This window comes from Balaenoptera acutorostrata, chromosome 6 (assembly GCF_949987535.1).
Source record: "Balaenoptera acutorostrata chromosome 6, mBalAcu1.1, whole genome shotgun sequence".
Taxonomy (NCBI): domain Eukaryota; kingdom Metazoa; phylum Chordata; class Mammalia; order Artiodactyla; family Balaenopteridae; genus Balaenoptera; species Balaenoptera acutorostrata.
The window spans coordinates 12,416,790-12,439,494 of NC_080069.1; the positions used below are offsets into that span (position 1 = coordinate 12,416,790).

At 45.5% G+C, this 22,705-nt stretch overlaps 2 protein-coding genes across 2 annotated transcripts in view; one reads left to right on the forward strand and one right to left on the reverse strand.

The window, feature by feature from the left end:
- Window positions 1-13,032, reverse strand: part of DPYSL2 (dihydropyrimidinase like 2) — a 115,973-nt gene extending 102,941 nt beyond the window's left edge. The window contains exon 1 of the mRNA XM_007192752.3: window positions 12,625-13,032. Coding sequence (XP_007192814.1) covers window positions 12,625-12,978 — 354 coding nt within the window. The 5' untranslated portion in view covers window positions 12,979-13,032. The remainder of the gene's footprint in view (window positions 1-12,624) is intronic.
- A 331-nt stretch (window positions 13,033-13,363) lies between these two features.
- PNMA2 (PNMA family member 2) lies at window positions 13,364-20,375 on the forward strand. Its single transcript, XM_007192754.2, has 3 exons — window positions 13,364-13,486; window positions 16,287-16,420; window positions 16,703-20,375. The coding sequence occupies exon 3, from the start codon at window positions 17,158-17,160 to the stop codon at window positions 18,250-18,252; it is 1,095 nt and encodes a 364-aa protein (XP_007192816.1). The 5' UTR covers window positions 13,364-13,486; window positions 16,287-16,420; window positions 16,703-17,157; the 3' UTR covers window positions 18,253-20,375.
- Window positions 20,376-22,705: the final 2,330 nt, after the last annotated feature.

The following is a 22,705-nucleotide window of genomic DNA, read 5'->3' on the forward strand; positions in this document are numbered from 1 at the left end:
TGCCAGTGCAGGTGACACGGGTTCAATCCCTGGTCTGGAAGATCCCACATGCTGAGGAGCAACTAAGCCCATGTGCCACAACTACTGAGCCTGCACTCTGGAGCCCACGAGCCACAACTACTGAGTCCGTGAGCCACAACTACTGAAACCCACACGCCTAGAGCCCGTGCTCTGCAACAAGAGACGCCACCATAATGAGAAGGCTGCGCGCAGCAACAAAGACCCAACGCAGGCCAAAAACAAAAAGGTGTTAGGTCAGAAACCCCAGATAGAACATTCCCACTAAAATAGTAATGAAGATCATACAAATACAGAAGCACCCAATAATTCTATAAATCTAAGACCAACAGACACATACATAAGGCCAGAATCTTGTAATAATCTTAGGTCTACTATTGCCAGCTAGTATTATTATATTAATCATGCCTTTTTACGTTCTGTATTTCTAGTCCTTGGACATCTGGGGCCTAGTTGACCCTGGAGAGACTGCCCCTCCCAGGGCTAGCCAGTTCCTAGATTCCTAGACTTTTCTGGGAGTGCACCTTTCATATGCAAACCAATCAATCCAGAATGCATAACCCCACCTGCCACCTTTTTGAAGCTCTTAAACTCAGGGCCACTTCACCTTTCCTAATCAGGTATCAGACAACTAAAGACAGCCCCTACGTCCCAGGGCCCACTAAAATTATCCAAACTAGCCAATCCTGTTTACCCTGCCTTGCCTGTTCCTTCCCAGAAATCAGAATAATGGCTCTTACCCCTGTCCTCCCCTCACTCCCACTGCCTCCTGACTGACTCTGGTGCTTCTCCATGTAGCCCTGCACGCATGCTCTGTCTCCTGCTTCTAAGAATCTGTGAGAATAAAGACTTCTTCCTTCATGGCAGTCATTTCCACGTCCGCATGTCTTCCCATACGTTATTGAAACAAATCCCAGGTGCATTTTAAAGCAATTGCCGATGCTGGCCTGTGGGAGGTCATGTCTCTTTTAACCCACAGAGGTGAAAACTTCTGGAAAGAGACTGTGCAGGAAAGGCCAGACAGGTAAGAGGGGTACCACCTTACCAAGGGGGAGAGGGTTGGGGGGAGGGATAGATTGACAGTTTGGGAGTGACACGTACACACGGCTATATTTAAGATAGATAACCAACAAGGTCCTACTGTATAGCACAGGGATCTGCTCAATATACTATAATAACCTACATGAGAAAAGAATTTGGAAAACAATAGATACATGTATATGTATAACTGAATCACTTTGCTGTACACCTGAAACTAACACAATGTTGTTAATCAACTCTATTCCAATATAAAATAAATATATTTTTTTAAAAAGAGATATGCCACCTCAACCAATGCTGGCCTGGCAGCCAATGCCAGGCTGCCTGGGGCAAGGTGTTCACAAATCTAAGTCAAAATGAGAAAAATAAGGACAATACATGTAGTTTTTCATATAGCTCAATTTATGCATATGTTTAAATTCTAGAGTTATTTTTCTCTTTATTAGTTTTAGTGCAAAAATGTTCTTCATTTTGTAAGATGATACTACAGAGTTATGTTGGGCTTTTTTTTTTTTGGTGTCCTTATTTTGGCAACATAAAATTTGGCAGCCCTTAAGTTGTTCCCCAAAATTGTTTTTGAAATTTAACTGAAGAGTGAAAGCCAAAGTCTGCAACTTCGGCACCAGAAAACGGGAATTGGATAAGAAGTTGGTGTTTGAATCAATCTTCAAACTCTAAGCCTAATAAAGATTCAACTGGTACACACAGTCAGGGAATGAGGCCAAAGACTGTTCACACACTCATCTGCTAAAATCATGAATTCTGAAGGGACCTCACCTGAACTGAAGATAAATACAACGGGAAAAATATCAAGCTTATGAAAAATTATTACAGAACAAGGAATAAGAGATACTACCTCCTGGGGGGAGGGAGGGAGAGTTCAGGAAACTATTTGGCATCTTCAGTGGAGGACAGGAAGATATCTCTCAAATATAAACAGACATAAAACACTACAGAATAGACTGTATCACACCAAGCCCTGATGTTAACAGCATATTAAGAAACAGAAAATACTTGCCAAGAGCTGGCCTGGCACTCACAGCAAGGCCTGAGCGATCTCTTGTCAAATGTAAATTTCACAGAGCATCAGTATCAGAGAAGGCCACTCGGTGACCACGACGGATCAAAATAAAGATGAGACCCCTCCAGAAAATCACATCTGATAAAATATGAACGTTGTCCAAGTCACAAAATACCAAACAAAATCCCCCATCCGAATTAATATGAGTAACCACTGCTTATTTACCAACCACAGCTTTAGCTTCAGTCTAATCTGCCCTTAGAGATAAAGAGTTATTGAGATACCTAATCACAGAAGTGTCACCCCTTTATGACAGCACCCAGCCCAGAGGGAATGCTCGCTTCCTTGGGCCCTCACCAAAATCACCACACCAAAGCCCAAATCTCTCTCTAATGCCCTCCTACAGATGCCCCCTGTTTCCCTATGGTGTGTGGTCTCTCTCACTGCAGCAAGTAATAAACCCAACTCATTCAATTCTCATTAAAGTCAGAAATCAAACAGGGAACCCTAAAAAGAACACCATTTTTCAACATAGTTCCAGGAGTTCAAGCAATGTAATCAGACCAGGAAGAGAAATAATAAACAAAGGCATTAGAAAAAAGATATAAAATTAATATTAGATAATTAAACTGTCCCAAAAGAATTAATTGAAAACTATTAGAATGCAAACTGAGTTCAATAAAGCAATCTATTATAAATTAATTTAAAACTCAAGAGTCATCCAGAATGTAAACTACAAAACTTCTCGGAATAAATGTAACAAAAAATTTCAGAGGAATAAAGCAAAATATCAGGAAAAAATGGCAAAACATACTATAAACTGAGGTAGAAAGACTCACCATCTTAAAAATAAATATTTCTTATAATCCAATATATAAATTTAATATAATTGTGGTAAAAATCATATCAGGTTTCTGCAACTGAAAATATCTTTCATGGAAAATGCAGTTGAATGGTGGAAAAAAATGAAGAAAATTAAGATATTAAAAAGTTACAGGGGCTTCCCTGGTGGCGCAGTGGTTGGGAGTCCGCCTGCCAATGCAGGGGACACGGGTTCGAGCCCTGGTCTGGGAAGATCCCACATGCCGCGGAGCAACTGGGCCCGTGAGCCACAACTGCTGAGCCTGCGCGTCTGGAGCCTGTGCTCCGCAACAAGAGAGGCCGCGATAGTGAGAGGCCCGCGCACCGCGATGAAGAGTGGCCCCCGCTCGCCACAACTAGAGAAAGCCCTCGCACAGAAACGAAGACCCAACACAGCCAAAAATAAAATAAAATAAAAAATAATAAATAAATAAATAAATAAATAAATAAATAAAAAAGTTACAGTACAGCACAAGGAAAAAAGCCAATATTTTATAATAATCATAAATGGAGTATAATCTATAAAAATTTTTAATCACTGTGTTGTACACCTGAAACTAATATAATATTGTAAATCAACTACACCTCAATTTAAAAAAAGTTACGGTAACTACAGTGGTATTGAATCACTACAAAATTAGTAAGACAAACCAATGAAACAGAGCAGGAAGACAAAAACCATGCAGACATATATAAAAAGTTGAGTATATAAAAAATAAGTGAAGAAATATTAATTATTCAATAAATGCCATTAGGAAAACTGGCTAACTATTTGGAGAATTAAGTTATACCTTACTTCAAGTTATAGACAAAAATTAATTGCCAGATTTAAATGTAAATAAACACAAAACCCAAAAAAGTTTTAAAAGAAAATACAAGTAAATAAATCTTGAAAGTTAAAAAAAAACATGTCAGAAAAGATGAACTGACTGAACTACATAAAATTTAAATTTGGATGTCAAAAAATAAAGGTCAAAAAAATTAGGTGCAAACTAAGAAAAAACGTGTAACAAGTGATTTTAAAATGTATCCATTTTAATATATGATTTTTTACATATCAGTGTTTAAAATATGAATACATTAATAGGAAAATCTGCAAAAAGCAGGATAACACTTGTCACCTATAAATTTGAGAAATATCTATAGGAACTATAATACCCAGTGATGTCAGGGATGCTGAAAAACAGTATTTCTCATTCACTTTTGGTAGGAGTATAAAGGCTGTATAATACACAAAATGCTATCAGTGGTTATTTCTAGCTAATAAGATTATCACTGATTTCTTTTTCTTTTAAATTGCGTATCAGAGTAATCTACAATAAACATAGTACTTTGTCATGTTATTTCTAAAAAATAGAACAAAATAAAAATTGAATTCAATTAGTTTCTCAAAGTTATTTTTCCTAAATTCAGCTTGTTAGTCACTGCCCTCCTAATACCATCCCTACCACTCCCAAATCACTGGTGTAGAAAACAAATTTTCTACTTCACTAAAAAAATATATAAATATATTTATACATATAAACACATATATGTGCGAATACACACACGCGAAAGCATTTTCTTTACATGAACAGGATTGTGAGACAGAAAGATCAGACTTAGGCAGTACACAGAGCACTCAAGAATACTGTGCTATTGCAAGTGCGATTCTAAATGAATTTCAAGGCTCCCATAAAACAACAGAATTTAGTTACATGAATATGATTCTAGGAAACAAGGCCCTGGAACTTCTTTGCCAGATTTCATTTGATCCAGCAGTTTTGAGAACAGCCAGGGATAATATAACATCAAAAGCATGAGCAACAAAAGAAAAGACAGATAAATTGGACTTAAAATTAAAAGCTTCTGTGCATCAAAGGACACTATCAAAAATGAATAGACACCCACAGAATGAGAGAAAATATTTGCAAACCTTTTATCTGATAAGGGGCTAGTATCTAGAGTATATAAAGTACTCCTAAAACTCAATAACAAAAAGACAAACGACTCAATTTAAAAATGGGCAAAGGATTTGAATAGACATTTCTCCAAAGCTATACAAATAACCAATAAGCACATGAAAAGATGTTCAAAGTCATTATTCATTAGGGAAATGCAAATCAAAACCACAATGGCATACCATTTTATACCCACTAGGATGGCTATAATCAGCAAATAACAAGTGTTGTGCAGGACATGCAGAAATTGAAGCCCTTGCATGCTTTTGGTGGGAATGTAAAATGGTGCAGCCATTGTGGAAAACCGTTTGGCAGTTCCTCAAAAAGTTAGACATAGAATTACCATATGACTTAACTATCCCACTCCTAGGTATACACCCAAGAGAACCAACAACATATGTTCAAACACAAACTTAAAAGAATATTAATAACAGTATTATTCATAATAGCCAAAAAGTGGAAACAACCCAAGTATCAATCAACTTGTGAATGGATAAATAAAATGTGGTCTATACAAACAATGGAATATTGTTCAGAATGAAGTGCTGATACATGCTACAATGTGGATGAACCTTGAAAACACTACACTATGTGAAAGAAGCCAGACACAAAAGGCCATATTGTATGATTCCATTTATGTGAAGTGTCCAGAACAGGTAAATCCATGGAGACAGAAAGTAGATGGTTGGTTGCCACAGGCTGGGATGATGGAGGATTGGGAAGTGACAGCTTAAGAGATACAGGATTTCTTTTTGGAGTGATGAAAATGTTCTGGAATTAGTAGTGATGATTGCATAAGATTGTGAATGTACTAAAAGCTATTGAATTGTAGACTTTAAAATGGTGAAAATGAGAATTTTATTACATGAATTTTACCTCTATAGAAAAAAACAAACAAAGAACAACCAGGGATAGCACAGCTTTCTTTTAGAGCCTTTAGTGGAAATGGGAGAAGGAGATTAAGGCCTGGCCCAATGACAGCCCCAGGTAGGTGACTGTGCAGGTAGCACAGCTTGTGAAGACAAAGCCAGGACTATAAGCTGGGCTTCCTGACTCCTAGCCCAGAATTCTTTCCACAAGGGAGCTGCCTTGGAATCAGAGCCCAGGCAAGCTGTCTGTATGTCTCAAAAGCAAACCCCAAGCCACCTTCAAGACCAGGTGTTTTCCCTTCAAGGCACTATTTGTTTGCAGCCCTTGGCCTAAGTTACCAGCCTTGGCCATGGGCTGCAACCAACCCAACTCAAGTGTCCCTCAAAACACCTGCCAATGTTTTTACTGACTCCCTCATTATTTGCTTGTAGTTCATGATTTGCATCAAGTGGGAAAATCACATTGTCATCACATTGCTCTAATCTTAGGAAAGCATGTCATTCATACTGTCAGGGTTGGCCTCTGTCCCAGTGATATTTGAAGCCATGTCTTGTGTTTAAAAAAATGATGGACAGAATATCAGCAGTGTAGGGTACATCCATAAAGACAGATCAAAGGTCTCTTTCATAAATGGCTTCAAAGAATACATTGCAAAATGGAAACAAAAAAAGTAGATTCTCAGAACTACTCAGAACTATTTTTACAATAGTTAATTCTTAGGAGATAAAATGAGAAAAGAATAATTAATGCAGAAAGCAATTCAGTACATCACAATGATTAAGATGCTCTTTAGTCACATAGACCTGGGTTCAGATTCTGCCTCTGGCTTTTAGTTAGCAAGTTGCTTTGCAAGTTTCTTTTACCTTCAGATATTCCTTTTACAAAATATGGATAAGAGTAGTACCTGCTTAATAGAGTTGTCTTAGCATAAATAAGATAAGATACCAAGGGGAAAAGGCGGGGTGGTGGGATGAATTGAGAGATTGGGATTGACATATATACACCATTGATACTATGTATAAAATAGATAACTAATGAGAACCTACTGTATAGCACAGGTAATTCTACTCAATGTTCTGTGGTGACCTAAATGGGAAGGAAATCCAAAAAAGAGGGGATATATGTATACATATAGCTGATTCACTTTGCTGTACAGTAGAAACTAACACAACATTGTAAAGCACCTACACTCCAATACAAATTTTTTTAAAAAAGAGAGGATATATGTATATGTATAAATGATTCACTTTGCTGTACACCTGAAACTAACACAACATTGTAAATCAACTATACTGCAATAAAAATTTTTTAAAAAGATAATGCATATAAAGCATTTAACACAGGGCATACCCCATAGAATATATAAAGTTTAATGGGATATGAAATATTTTGCCTACAAAACTAAATTGTACTTTTAAGTTCACTAACTATTTCTGCAGTGGAACTGAGTCATAGAATGGTGTCTTGCAAGAAGAAGTAAGGGACTGAGTCAGGAAACCTTGGTTCAAATCCTAGTTCCAGCACTTACTAAATAGCAAGACCTTGGAATAGGTCAGGCAATGTCACTACCTCCCTGTGTCCTTATTTACAGAAAGGGAATAATGCCTATATCAGAAGGTTTGGGGACAAGTCTTAAAATAATATATTCTACACATTCTAAAATACAGGATCTAGAACATAAATGTACATTCTAGGGAGCAATCAAGATGGTGGAGTAGTAGGACGTGAAGCTCACCTCTTCCCACAAATACATTCTAGGGTTATACAGTGCTACATAAATAACAAGGTTTTACTGGTGTAGGACTGCAGTGGGACTGGGCAGTGAGAGGGACAGTCCTAGTCGTGGGACTGTCACCTGAGTTCCACAGGGTGAAGCACTGTCTTTCTGGGCATCGATTTCTCCACCTCTAAAGTGAGGTGATCATAAGGTCTCTTTCAAGCCCAGACATTCAATGGTAGTACACATGTGAATCCATGATCAATTTTGACTCTCCCTTCTTTCTCAAAGAAGTAGAGAGGAACACTGTCACCAAAGGACCCATGAGAATACTTAGCTTGTCTTTACCAAGGGTGGGAAAATGCCCAGCCCATGCCTGATTTCCATGGTCCACAAGTTTGTGAACCATGCAATGTTCAAGAGGTCATGGCCAGGTTTTTGCACTGGAGGTTCAATAACAGTAATTCTCCTCTCCACCCTCAAGCTACAAGGGAAGGAAAATGGAAGAGGCTGTTTAGCTGGTAGGAGTTTTCTTCTACTCAGGACTTGGGCCCCAGGCTGGGTGAGTCTATCTCATCCCAACTGTAATTCTTCTCACTTCCTCTCACAATGAGATCATTGCAGATCAGTTAATTGAGTTACAAATGTTTCAATCATCAAGAACTTGTTAAAATTTAACTGATCTTAGGAATATTATTCAGCCATGAGATAGAAAGAAATCTTGTCACAGGCTACTACATGGGTGAACCCTGAGGACATGATGCTAACTGAAATAAGCCAGTCACAAAAAGACAAACTCTATGATTCCACTTACGTGAAGTACCTGGAAGAGTCAAATTCATAGAGACAGAAAGTAGAAAGCTGGTTGCCAGGGGCTGGGGGGAGGGGAATAGGGAGTTAATGGTTTAATGGGCACAGAGTTTCAGTTTTGCAAGATTCAAAAGTTCTGGAGATTGGTTGCACAACAGTATGAATATATTTAACATGACTGAACTGTACCCTTTAAAATGGTTGAGAAGGTAAATTTTATGCTATGTGTATTTCACCACAATTACTTCTTAAATTTTAGCGAATTATATGGTCATTTGGGAAATCAAGAGTAACCAATAATTATGGATCCTCACGATCTCCTTCTCCTCCCCAAGTACCCCTCCTCCTTCGAAGCCAGATGGGTCCTAGGTATTTTGGAATCCTGGACACACGAATGTTCATATTTGTGTCTCCCCTTTTGAGACGACGTGGCCTCTAAGATATCAAATTAATGCCCTTGTTTTAGGCTCCCAGCCAAATCTCTACCACACATCCCGCTAACTAGACATCAATTTTGTTGAACAGGCTAGTCTATTATCAAACAAGTATCTCTGGGGACAACTTGTGTATCAGTTACTCACATAAGAGATGGATGCCTTCAACCATTGGGATTTCTCTCTAGCTAAGATTAATATGAGGAAGAGATTTTTTTTTTTTTTGATGTGGACCATTTTTAAAGTCTTTACTGAATTTGTTACAATATTGCTTCTGTTTTATGTTTTGGTATTTTGGTCGCGAGGCATGTGGGATCTTAGCTCCCTGACCAGGGATCGAACCCGCACCCCCTGCATTGGAAAGCAAAGTCTTAACCACTGGACCACCAGGGAAGTCCTGAGAAGAGATTTTTGAATGGGAGAAGGTGGGGGGGGGGCAGGAAAGGAGAAGAGTGATTTCAGAACCCGTTGGTTTTGGAGAAAGAAAGATCTAGAAAAAGCATCACCATTAGGATGGTGTAGGAGTGGCATTGAACAGTAAGAGGGCAGCAGAGTCACTGGGCATCTAGGGCTGGGAAGATAATCAACATGGGGAGAAGGGATGGGGGCACGGAATGGAAGGGACCATCAGAAAACATTTTACAGACTTGGGGATTTTGTCACATTCCGCAGCCCTCTTGTATAGTTCACTCACTGGCACCTGCCCTAGGAAAGTGGAGAATCACTCCCCTGACACTCTAGTCTATGCAGGTTGTTTGCTGCTGGGAAAAGAGCCTGGGAGTCCCTTTGGAAGGGATGCTCATGATCCAGTATCCCTGGCTGAACAGCTGGTTCTGGCTAAACTGTGTCCGAGGTGGAATGGAGGGAATTCCTAGGAAGCAGGGGGGAGGCTGAGGGACCCCTGGGCACTAGCAAGGAAAATTAGGCCAACCACGCTGCTCTCTATTCTAAGAGGCTCAGAGTCCTTCACGGGTGGTGATCAACTTAATCTCACTGCAGCCCAAGGTGAACATCCCCAAGGACACAAAGGAAAAAGAGAGTAATGAGATAGCTGTCCTCATTCACATTCACTACACCGGCTCTTTCCTTTCACCACAATCTACCAACCCAGCCCAAGCCACGCCCATTGCTTTCTGGTGCCAACCTGCTCACACCTGCAAATGCAAATGCAGGTGGTCAATCTCCCCTCACCTCCCGCAAGCCATGTGGCATCTGAGCTAAGGAAGCCTGTACCCTCCCTTCCCAAAGCCTCGCTAGAAGAACAGCAGGACCTCTAGAGCGACAGGTCCTCTAGGTGGACAAAGCCACTTCTGACCATACAATAACGACACATGTAAGTACAGATTCAGGGGAGGAGGGAGGCATGAGTCAGGGAGCCCAGGATCCACTCACTCTAGTCTCCTCCACCTCTCTCTGTTCCAGGACTTCAGATAGGAATGCCCTGGAATGCTGGCAGTTACCCTGCTCGTTAGCTGAAAACTAAGTAATGGCTACTCAATTCAGTCAAAGTGGTGGGTTCAATCATGCTTTTGGAAATAAGCATTACTATATACATAGATACAGATGTAGATATAGATAGATACACAACCCCAAATTCCTTTTCTCTCTTGTATAGACATGAAATCTTCAAACACTGATCCTGGTAAATGTACCAATCCTGGTAAAAGCTTTTAGTCATGAATGAAAAAAAATCCCACAGGAACAGCCGTTATGTGATAAGGCAACATTGAAAATGAAAATTCAGGGAAGGCTGCCGAAAGACCAAGCCAGAATCACTCTGTTACTAGTAACTGGATACCTAAAGCAAATGTGGGTTTGCAGAGGCTAAAACTGCCTGGGGTATTGGTTGGGTATTTCATCTTCAAATCTCCCCCTCCACGTGCCCTAGGTTTACAATTTAGAATTTCTATTAAATTCAGACAGTGTTCAAACAAGCAGCTCTGATGATCAAACATCCAAGCTTCTAAATGGGCAGGAAAAGAGATGTGTTATTCAACCCAATGAAGCTTTGCCTTTCAAACTTGAGTTTTAATTCACTGTCATCATTATAAAGGCGGTCACTTTCAACATCTGCCCTCTGATCTGCCATTTTTTAGATGATTTCTTCCTTATGTCAAGGCATTTTTCTGCCTCCTTTAGGACATTAGAATTACCATCACAACTAGTTGAAGATGAGGGTGTTACACAACCAGGATGCTATACAATCACTCACTGGGCGTGGCCCTCACCCAGTGTATTTCATATCACTCAGCTTTCAGTATAAGTCACATTATTAGGAACTTTTACTTTGATTGTCTGATCACTTGGAACAAAGTGACTTCTTGGATTAAGTTCTTCCAGTTGACTCATAGTGAAATATGGGTAGCAGGTACCTCCTTCCCATGTGCATAAATCAGAGGACAGAGCTGGGGGAGGAGGAATCAAGTAATTAGCTGTCATTTGAAAGTGACAGCAAATGGTTTGTCTCTCCTAGAATTGATCCTATGAAAGTCAAAAGCTGCAAAACTCTGTGCCACATCAGGAAACAGTAATGTGTTCAGACCACTGTCATCAACCCTTAGTTGTTCTCTGATGAGTTCACTGTAAGCCTACAACCTAAATGCACTTATTATCACTCGGTGGATAGGTATAGACCACTCCCAACTACTCTGGAAGACCCTTAAGAAGAAATCACCTTCAACTTTTAATAGCTAACCTTCACCTTACCCAGAAAAGCAAGGCACACACTAGGTATTCAATAAATAATCAATCATTGATTTCTTGTCTTCACCAACGGGCATGGGAGATCAACAGCAAACAAGTGCTGAAACCTTTCACACTGTAATTTATCACTTGAGAAATTAAGGCTGAGGGGAAAAAAATTGCACAAGTATGAAGGTCACCCTGATAAAGAAAAAAACACGTGGTATGAGAAGACTTAAAACGCACACTGTACTATTTGCCAGAGATAAACATCTTCTGAAATTAGGTTTACCAAATTGGTCTTTGTTTCCTCATTAACACAGTATGGGGGGGTCTAATCCATCTGTGACAGTCTATTCAAAATGTGAGGGTTTTTCCCTTTTCTTTTCTTTTTACCCTTTGAATATAATCCACGCAGTCCCCATCCCCAAAGCCCCTCCCAAATAGTGGCCGGGGGGACCGCTCTGGGAAACCCTTGCCGAGATACTTAGCGGAACTTTGTTCTCCACATGGGCTATTTAGGAGCGTCGCGGTTTCCTCGGCGTGATTCCACTGCCTCTCGGGTTCTTCTCGCCGTGCGAACAGGAGTCAGGGTGCTGAGATTGATTCTCCCTTGCGGTCCGGGGAGGCGCTGACCATGGTCCTTGCCTACGAGCTTGGGCCGCGAGCGCGGAGGGCGCAGGAGGAGAAGCGCCGAGAAAGCTCGCAGGGCGCGGCGGGGAGCAGCCGTCGAGGCCCCCGCCCCTCCCGACCCCCGGGGAGCCCGCCGGCCTGTACGCGAACCCTCCACTGCACGCTCAGAGCTGCATCGAAAAAGGGTGGGGCAGCCAGCCGCAGCTGCAATTGGAAGCCGCCCGGGAGGATTTAAGAAGAATGGAACCGCGGCCCCTCCCCTCCCCCTCCAACCATGAGACACCACCGCCCCCCACCCCCAGCCGGAGATAAGCCCATCCTTTACCCCCACCCCCTCCTTCCCAGGCCCAGGGAGGCGCGGGCAGCCTTTGTGGGCACACAGCCGCCCACCAGCGAGCCCGAGCCCCTCGGCACCCTGCACGCAGGGCCGGGTAGGGTGGGGTGCGTATGCACATGCAGGGAAGCAATACTCGAGGCGGGGCAGGACGGTGGGCACGCTGGGATCCTCGGTTCTCCACCGAACTGGAAGGGGGCGAGGGAGGGGCCATCCCCACGCCCCATCCTCTGTCTCAAACACCGCCTCCCACCCGTACCAACCTGGTCATTGATGTTCTGCAGGGCTTCCTTGCCCGAGGCCCGCCGGATCTCCACCTTCCGGCCCGATTCAACAGATGGCTCCCCGCCGGCGCGCCGGCCCTGCCGGGAGTACGGCGGCTGCGGGTCCGGGCCCAAGTGGGCGACGTCCCGCTGCTGAGCCACCACCTGCCCCGAGCCCCGGCCCACCGACAGCGAGTCGAAGTCGATGGTCTTGTTCTCCGAGGACCCTTCCACCGGGCAGAACATGCCACAGAATTTCTGCCGAGGCTTGGGGCTGCCTGAGCCCAGGTTTTTAAAAAAGGCAGGGACCTCTTCGTCCTCTGCCGCCTTCCCGGATTGCTTCCTCTCGGCCATGGCGTGGGGAGGCTTGGGGAGGGTCCTCTCCGTCCGTCAGTCCGTCTGCCGGTCCCTAAGTCTGCCTGTCTCTATGCACCAAGCCCCCGGCTGCTGCCGCGGCTGCCGCTCTCTGCCTCCCGCAAGGTGTACAGAAAGGAAGGAGGGCTGGCGAGCGAGCGACCCACCCCTCCCGGTCCCTCCTCCTGACCCCGCTTTCTCCCCTCCCTGCCCACGCCCCCCGCCGCCGCCGCCGCCGCCGCGCGAGCTCTGGCGAGCAGCGAAGTTGGGTCTGGGAGGGTGGCCGCTGCGGCAACGAGACTGGAGAGGCTGCCAGCTCCCGGCAGCTGCGGGAGGAGGGCGGCGCGGGCGGCGCGGGGGCGGGGCGGGGCTCCGGGGAGGGGAGCGCAGAGGCGGGGAGGCGGGGAGGGCCGCGCAGCCCAGAGCCCCGCGCTCCGGAAGTGAAGCTGCCAGACCACCGGCTAATGGATGCGGAACTGAGGGCCCGCTGACCGCTCTCGGCGCCAGGGTGAGTATGGGGCAGGGCACGCGGGGGCGAAGATCGTGGGGCGCAGTGCCTGGCCCCCGCGCCCCGCTCCCAGACCAGCCTGGCCCAGGCGCCTCTCCCCCACCGCACTGCGGAGGTGGGCCAGCGATGAGGGCTCACCGTGGGGAGCGCTCCCTCCCTCTTACCCGGGGTGTGAGCTGATGGATGGGGAAAGGGGCACGCAGTGGCAGGCGCCAGGACACCGGCGTGGGGGGCAGAGGAAGGGGCGGCGCTGAAGGCGGGGAAGGGATGGCGCAGGCCGCGCGGAAACCTGGGGACCATACGAGGCGCGGACACCAAAGCTTCAGTCTAACCACGGGCCTTGGTGGGCTGCTGGGAGCAGAGATTGAAACAAGGTCCTCACTTAACTGCACCCACTGTAGTAGGGGGGCGCGCAGCATGGTGGGAAGAGACACAGGGACGTAGCAAATACGGAGGGGGTGGGTATGGAGAGAGACACCTAGGTCTGCGGTCTGTGCGAGTGTAGCAAAGCGTGCAGTCTGCAAATTCCAGCCCAGCACGGCCCCTTAGGTGTATAGTGAGGTAGGACGCAGGCCCGCTATATTGCCCGAGGGCGCTGTGTACCGTAATTGTGCCAGTGCGCCAAGCAGGGCCCAGCAGAATGTCTTCCTTTGGTATCTTCCGCCCCGCTCCCCCGCCAAAGAAGGGGGAAAGATACACACTGAAGCCCACTCCCCAAATCTCCAGCCCTTTTCGACGCCCGGGGCGCCCCACCTCGTTCCACCGCCGTTGTGGAGGACTGCGCCAGAGCCGCGGGGTTTCCTACGTTGCCAGAAGCCAAGCGCCTGGGGCGTTAGTGCGCGTGCGTCCAGGGCTGGGTAAGGAGATGGGGTGATGATTGCCTTGAATTGTGAGAGGCCGAGCAGGGGAACGATGTATGGGGACTTGGTGTGTCTGCGCGAGTAGATCGGCCACAGCCACCGGGTTGGTGGCATCAGAAGGCATCTTGATGTATGACAGTAACACGGCCTCTGAAGGTCCATTGCTGAGGGTCCATTGCTTACTCTTATCCCCGTGTTTTGTCCATGTCTCAGTCCCTATCCAGGGTGGATTACAGCCCCGCCCCTCTCTCCACAGTGGCAAAACCCTGCAGAAATGATGCGCATCCCTTGGCTGGCTCGAATAGGAGCTCTGGGCATGCTCAGTAACCAGGGCGGGTTTGGGCTGGGAAACTGTTGACCGCAGGAGCGTCGCGCCGGGCAGAGCAACCAAATATTCTGTCCCATTGTCCGCCCTTGCCCCTGGCAGGATTAAATGCGGATACCCTGCCCTCCTCCACAATTGTGAGGGATAGTTGGGCGAATGGAGTTAAATTTGGAGGACAACCAATCTCAGCTTGAAGATAAGCCCACCATGATAAGTGGGCAGGAGTCTACGGATACGAAGGAGAGGAGGAAGGAGAGAGGAATGTCCGCATGCAGGGGGATGAGGGAACCAAAGGCAGGCACTGGGACTTAGCACCAGATGTGCTTTACATTTGAATAAAGGGCTCCCACACGAATTATATCATTTCCTACTCCCAGCATCCCCCTGGCATGAGTGCTTCCTTATAACCACTTTCAAGGGTTCCAGGGTAGGAAACAGATTTAGATGCTTTGTCCAAGGTAACTATCTAGTTAAATGATCCAACAATTCCAGTGGGGTCTTCCACCTGAAAGTCTGGTTCCTTTTCCAACTTATCCTATCTTTATGTGAGAAAAGACAAGATTTTCTCGTTTTTTTTCCCATATCCAAATATTTCCAATCCTGGCCTAATTGTGTATCAGGGACGTTTCGCTTGCCGTCTTTTTATTTGAAGGTTGCATTGCAGGTAGAGATTGCCTGGAGGAAGAAGCCACCCAAAGGTAGCCTAACTTCAGCGTGACAGTTATGTAGACCTTGGAGATGTTTCTTCCTGGGTATCTGATGCCTTATGACATCTCACGTTTCCCCTAAATATTATAACGGAGAGGAAGGTCACTCCCATAACTTAGAAGAGGACGGTGAGGCATGGAGGGAGGTATCACTGGACTCAGATCCCTGGAGCTGCTGGGCGAGGACGCGATCCAGCATTTTGCCCTCCCCGCCCTCTGGCACGCACCCTCCTTTCAACCTTCCAGAAGGACTTGGGAAATGTGCCTGCAGCAGCTACCGCTGTAGCTGCAGGTTGGTGTCTGTGGCATATGGACCCCATTTGGACTGATGGAGATTTTTAGAGGAAGAATGGTCATAGCCCTTTAACACACACTCCACGACAGCAACGGGAGATAGACGGCTTTTCCCTTTTTACATTACCCAGTCTTCACCGGCTCGACACAGACTTGCCTCCTCTTTTTTTCTTTGTCCTCAAATGACCCATTCAAGTTCAGATGCTATGAAGAAAGCATCATGTTACTAACTTAACATTTATAGCAAAAGAAACCCCTAGTTATGCATTTGCAAAGCATAGCCAGGCATAACCAAAGAGAATTAATTCATAACTCCAAGTTTATTTGGCTCTGAGATTTTTTAAATTGTTAAACCTGTATTAAATTGTTGTATCTATGTTATTATATTAAAGTATATTATATAAGTTATATTGCTAAACCTATATTAAATTGATTTTAAAAGTTTGAGTGTTTCCTAATCGGATTTTTTAATCAAAGAAATGAATCAACTCAATATTGTTTAGTAGATTTAATTAAACTGTAAAGGATTGTCATGTTTTTGAATAAGTGCATTAACAGTCTTCACATTGGATATTATCGAGTCTTAAAAGTACACTATTATTATATTTATACAGGGCAGCTTGGCTTGGATGGAGCTGAGAGACACCCAGACACGCCATTGTGCAGCGTTGGGTGACATCTTCCTGTGCTAGAAGCAGAATACATAAGCTCCGTGGCTGTCATGGAACGTTTTGGAATGCATACACAGGTATCTAGTCATGTCTCCTGATTTCATTCTTCACGCGGGAAAGATCGTGGTCCTGTCCACAACTGGGGCTCCATTAATTGGCACGCCTGATGAGCATACGGTGGGGAAGCCTGATTGCAGGAGGGTCCCCAAGAGAACGAAAAAGTCACTGTAAGCAAAGAAGACTCAAATACCATGTGAGGCAGAATCCCTGGTCCACCCACCACTTCCATCCCTAACCAGGTACTGATGCTTCCCGGGACGGAGAGGGCTGTGTGCTAAAACTGAGCCTTGTTTCCCTAGGAGCCCAAGCCACTCTGCTGGGAGACTTCCCTCCAGGAGTTCTGGACGCAGGAGTGAAGGCGACTCCCCACTGGCTAGAGAGAGGTGAGGCGGCAGAGACCCCGAGGGCAGTGAAAGCAGCTCTTGCACACGCTTCCCATGGGGCAGCCCCACCACGTGGCTGCGTGAGAGAATCAGCAGCCGCTGGGCTGCAGAGCCACGGGCCGTGGTCCTGTCATAACTGAGATACTAACCACCCACCTTGGGTCAGGTCTGGAGACCTCACGGAAAGTGCCGAGCTCTTGCCACTGAGCAGTGAGGGTTATTGGTACAGAAAACTAGGACCTAGAACCCGTTCACTGGTGGGTTATAAGTTTAGAAGTTCATCCAGGATATTCTCAATTCTAAGGCAACGCCCATCTACCCCACAAACTAATCGGTCGCCATAGAGTTCAAGCGAGTCAATATCTGGGGCAATGGCGCTGGCCCTGTTGGAGGAGTGGTGTAGGATCATGAGTGTGGATGATCAGAAATCACTGATGGTCATGGGGATACCAGTGGGCTGCAATGAAGCCGAGATTCAGGAGGTCCTCCAGGAGACTTTAAAGTCTCTGGGCAGGTATAGAGTGCTTGGCAAAATATTCAGGAAGCAGGAGAATGCCAATGCTGTGTTGGTAGAGCTTCTGGAGGACGCCGACATCTCCGTGATCCCCAGCGAGGTTCAGGGAAAGGGGGGTATCTGGAAAGTGATCTTTAAGACCCCTAACCAGGACACTGAATTTCTTGAAAGACTGAACCTCTTTCTAGAGAAAGAGGGGCAGACGGTCTCGGGAATGTTCCGAGCGCTTGGGCATGAGGGAGTGTCTCCAGTGGCCATGCCCTGTGTCTCACCGGAGTTACTGGCCCATCTGCTGGGACAGGCAATAGCACACGCCCCTCAGCCTTTGCTCCCCATGAGGTACCGGAAACTGAGAGTGTTCTCAGGGAGCGCTGTGCCCACCCCAGAGGAAGAGCCCTTTGAAATCTGGTTGGAACAGGCCACCGAGATAGTCAAAGAGTGGCCGGTAGCAGAGGCAGAAAAGAAAAGATGGTTGATGGAAAGCCTTCGTGGCCCTGCCCTGGACCTCATGCACATACTCCAGGCAGACAATCCGTCCATAAGTGTGGAAGAGTGTTTGGAAGCATTTAAGCAAGTGTTTGGAAGCCTGGAGAGTCGTAGGACCTCCCAGGTGAAATACCTGAAGACCTATCAGGAGGAAGGAGAGAAAGTCTCAGCGTACGTGCTACGGCTAGAAACCCTGCTGCGGAGAGCTGTGGAGAAGCGGGCCATCCCAAGGAACATCGCGGACCAGGTCCGCTTGGAGCAGGTCATGGCCGGGGCGAGCCTCAGTGAGATCCTCTGGTGTAGGCTTAGGGAGCTGAGAGACCAGGGGCCTCCTCCCAGCTTCCTGGACTTAATGAAGGTAATCCGCGAAGAAGAGGAGGAAGAGGCCTCTTTTGAAAATGAGAATACTGAAGAGCCGGAAGATGGGGATGGCTATGGCCACTGGGATAACGAGGCCAATGACTAAAACCCAACCCACAGGGGGACCCACAGCCGGCAGGGGGAGAGACAGCCGTTTTACCAGGCTAAGACCTTTTCAGTCTTTTTTTTCCCTCTAATTTACACAGTGGAAATCATGGCATTCAAGCCCGGTCTTGTTTCTTCTTTCTAAGAAAAAAAATATCTGAGAGTTTTTTGGACCCTACATAGATTATTAATAAACAAAATATTAAATTCCAAATACTAGATAGTACGCCTAAAGGAATCTGGACCAGGTTTCCTTTAAATACCTCCCAATAGACCAAAAGAAAGAAATGATGTGAGAAAAAAAAAAAAATTTTGTCATCTATGTAAAAATCCAAGCTCTTTGAATTATCAAGTGTTTTCCTTTCTCACATCAGCAAGAGTACCGAGTACACATCTCTGAGTACCAAGCCATGTGAGGCAGTGTTCAAAGAGCTAACGGTCATAAACCCACCGGCCTGGCCCTGCTCTCAGGGAGGACATAGCCTCCGAGTGTGAAAAGCTAAATAACCTTATGTGTAAACAAGTTCATGATGCCAATAGAAGCCAAGAGAAGTGTTGTTGCCAAATGAGCACGACATCTCTATCTTAGGTTTCTCTCTTTTCTTACCTGGGACGCACTTCCCGCTTCTCTGCTGGGTGTCAGATAGATGGTACCAGGCAGTGTGTTGGGCCCTGAGGACACAGAGGTCCACAGTGTGAGGGACATCCTCAAGAAAGGGTAGACATCACAGGAGGGCCTGACGGAGCATGGGGCTGTGCAGGCCACGTTGGATTCGGGCCAGCCTGGATAGAGAGGAGGATTTTTAGTGGCAACAAAGGGCAAAGGGGAGAGGAAGAGAGCTCACAGTTACTGAGGACCTGCTCTGTTCCGGGCACTTTCCACGTATGTCATTTTATGTGTACAGCACCCCCAGTGTGGTATAATTATGCTCATTTTAAAAGAGAAGGGAAAAAAAACTCAGGTGGGTTACATGGTCTGCTCAACATCAAAATGCTAACAGGTGGCAGAGCCCGGACGGAAGTCCAGACCTCTCTGACACTGGCTAATCCTCTCTGCACCGTGACCGCGGTTTTCAAATTGTGCTTCGTAGTTCTGCAGGGATTTTCAGCAGTTCCATCTTGAAAATGTATGTTAAACTCTTTAAATCTCTAATAAATAACAGATAGACACAAGCGTGTTGATATCCGAATTTTAACACACTGGCATTTACCAACAGGCTCGCTTTTGTTTTCAGATTGACTCATTTTGTACAGACCTTGGAAGAAAGGTTCCCTTGAGATATGTGAGCACACATCCAAGCTTATTTTAATTCTTCATAGATTAAGGAAGCCATAGCACGTCAGAGGTGTTTAAATCAGGCCCGTGCATGTCCTGTGACGTCAAGTGTGCTTCAAGCGTAAATGAGCATCATTCAGTTAAATGCTAGGCAAGGCTCCAACACAACTGATGTATAGCATCATGGTAGCTTTGTATGTACGATAAACAAGTGGCTTAACTTCTTGAAATATCAGTTTCCTCATCAGAAAAATGGGAGGACAATAGAATAGGGCTGTTGCTAAGATCAAATGACGTAATGCCTTTTAAGCACTTAGTGTGATGTCTGGAACATAGAAAGCCCTCAATACATCGAGACTCTTTTTATTATTTTCACACTGCTTATTGTCCGGTCAATGCATGCTCTCTTCCTTTTCTAACAGTCCTGCAGTAACAAGTAAATATGTAATCTGCCTGTGAGGTTGTGACAACATTGCATTAGACACCATTTTGGCTCTTGTGGTAAGTTTGAGTGCTTGTTGTCTGTTATCTTTGTGATAAATTTTCCAGCCATTGTTGACTATTGTTAGTGATTATAAGAAATAACTTCTTCTTTCCGATCGTGAATATTTTAACTGAAGAATATCCTGAGATTGTAAGAAAAACATTTTTTTTTAAGAGGTACCATTTGTGATCATTTATCTAAGTTATATTTTTCAGTACTGTTCAACCAAAGTGATACAACTGTCATTCTATACACCCTGATTTCATGTGTTTTTTGTAGTCATGAAAATGGCCTTGTTGTTCTCATGTAGTCACAGTATGCAAAGTAAAGTGTTATAAATGTGAAGTTATAAAATAAATACATGCTGGCAAAATTCTGAGTTTTTTCTGCTTCATGTGTTGTGGTTCTGTATAAACTATGCTTGAAGAAGGGATTTCATTACTAAAAAAAAAAAAAATTGAGAGGTAAGATTAAAAGATCAAGCTAAAACCAAAAGCTCTTGCCTCTTCTAGAAAAGGAAACCTGAGAGCAAAATGCTGGAATGGGAATACTTGGGCTTTGTCTCCAAGGATGAGAGAGAGCTCAGTCCACCCGTCATTGATTTCCCCTTTAAAATACAAGAAATGACAGATGGAGGCCAGTTCCCTTGGAGACCTCCAACTCATTTGCTTAGGCAAGTAACCGTACAGATACATTCACCAGCCCCTATTCTGCTAAGGGTGAAATGACCTAAAGGTGAAATACTGCATTTCTTGGATGAAATCATTTTTCACTATATAGATGTAGAGAGGGGATAAAATTTCTCTTGCCTCTGGCCCTCGAAATTTCCCTTCCTCTTTTCTACAGCGCGATGAGGGAGCATTCCTCAAAGGCCGTACACAGTGCAGACTGACCCATTGTAAGACGGGTGTCTGCAGGAATACCCAGCAGTCTCTCCCAATCACTTGAGCAAAACCTTCCGGGAGATCGGTCTCACCTTGTACTTAATCTGTCTCCGGTCCTGACCCTGGAGACCGAGGCTTCCAAGATTACATAACCCACGGCTGAAGTTAACTTTTCACCAGGGGCCACCCACCTCTTCAGGCCGTAGGTATCACCTGACATCTCCACGTGTGCCAGGCAGCCCTGCCAAGCCTCTCCTTCTGTTGTCTTCTGCTGTTCGTCCTAAACCCAAGACTCTCTGGTCATCGGTTCCCATCTTTACTCTCATGCCCATACTACACTAATGCCTCCTCCCAACTGTTGATCTTTAAGACCCTCCGACATGCCTACTGGATATTCCATGAGGTCCTAAACAAACCAGCCTATATCATCAAAGTCCTTGCAGAATACCCTGTCACCATATTCCTTAATTGAACTCTGGTCCTCCTGGTGGTCTGTTGCCCTCAAGTCCCTTGAGCGGAAGCTGCTCAGTGTCCCTCACCTCAGGAGAGATTGGAGAGCGGTGACAGCCTCGCTTTCATTCACCGCCATCACTTCTCCACTTGCAAACACCTTTGCTTCCTCCTGGCGTGTCCTCACTCACTCTGCTGCACCACCCACTGGGGCTCGGTCCTGACAAGCCTGGACAGAGCATTGGCAAAGAAGCTAATGTTCTCGGGGTGGGGGGATGCGGCATTTAGGATGGAATCTGGCTGGGTGTTATCACAAGAAATAGGAAGAAAAAGCTAATGAATACAAACCGTGTCCAAGGGAGACCTACAAGTAAGACTGGAAAAGCAGAGTTTTTAAGCTAGAGCGTTGGAAGGTAGAGTTTTTAAGCTAGAGCGTTGGAAGGTAGAGTTTTTAAGCTAGAGCGTTGGAAGGTAGAGTTTTTAAGCTAGAGCGTTGGAAGGTAGAGTTTTTAAGCTAGAGCGTTGGAAGGTAGAGTTTTTAAGCTAGAGCGTTGGAAGGTAGAGTTTTTAAGCTAGAGCGTTGGAAGGTAGAGTTTTTAAGCTAGAGCGTTGGAAGGTAGAGTTTTGAAGGAGTGGAACCTGAGATGAAACATACAAGTGCAGTAAGAGGGTCTGAGACAAGTATTGTCAAACTCACTCGGGGTGTGTTTTGTCGTAGTTGTCTGACCAGCATAATCTTTGGACGGTCTAAAGGCCCAGGATCAGGGCAGACATCTCTCCCATCCCCCACCTGTCTGGGTGGACCAGGATCTTCTTGAGTTTGCCCAGGGAAGACTTAACACTCATCCAGAAGCTCTCCTGGGGTGGAAGATGGTGTCCAACAATGGGCTTCTCCGAAGCTAGCCTTCTCACTCTAGCAGGCCCTGGAGTTGTCGCTGGTCCAGACCTCCGTTATCCAACTCTCTGCAGTGCCAAAGTGGTCCTTGACATCCCAAATGGACATTTTCTTAAAAACCAGAGTAACTCCAGAAGTGTATGCCAAAGTCAATTCTATCATAAGAGAAAAAAAACCGGTGTAGGATTTCAGTGTCTCTTTCAGGCCACCAGCTGGAGCTGCCCATTAATTGTCTGGGCTGCTTTAAGCGGCAGCTGAGACTTCCCCATCTGCCCACAACCCGCCCCTGCCCCCCTGAAGGGAAAAGTTCCCAGAGGGAGGAGTTACCCAGACTGCACCGTGGTGCTCAGGCTGGGAGCCACTGCAGGATGTCCCCAGGGGAGGGCTGAGAAGCTCACCCCCATCCCATCCTGTCCCAGACCTGCCCCTGCTCTGCAGGCCTAAAGGCAGCCCCACTGAGGGTCT

Excerpts from the sequence above, each read along its gene's own strand:
- PNMA2 (XM_007192754.2), top strand. The coding sequence starts at position 17,158 with ATGGCGCTGGCCCTGTTGGAGGAGTGGTGTAGGATCATGAGTGTGGAT.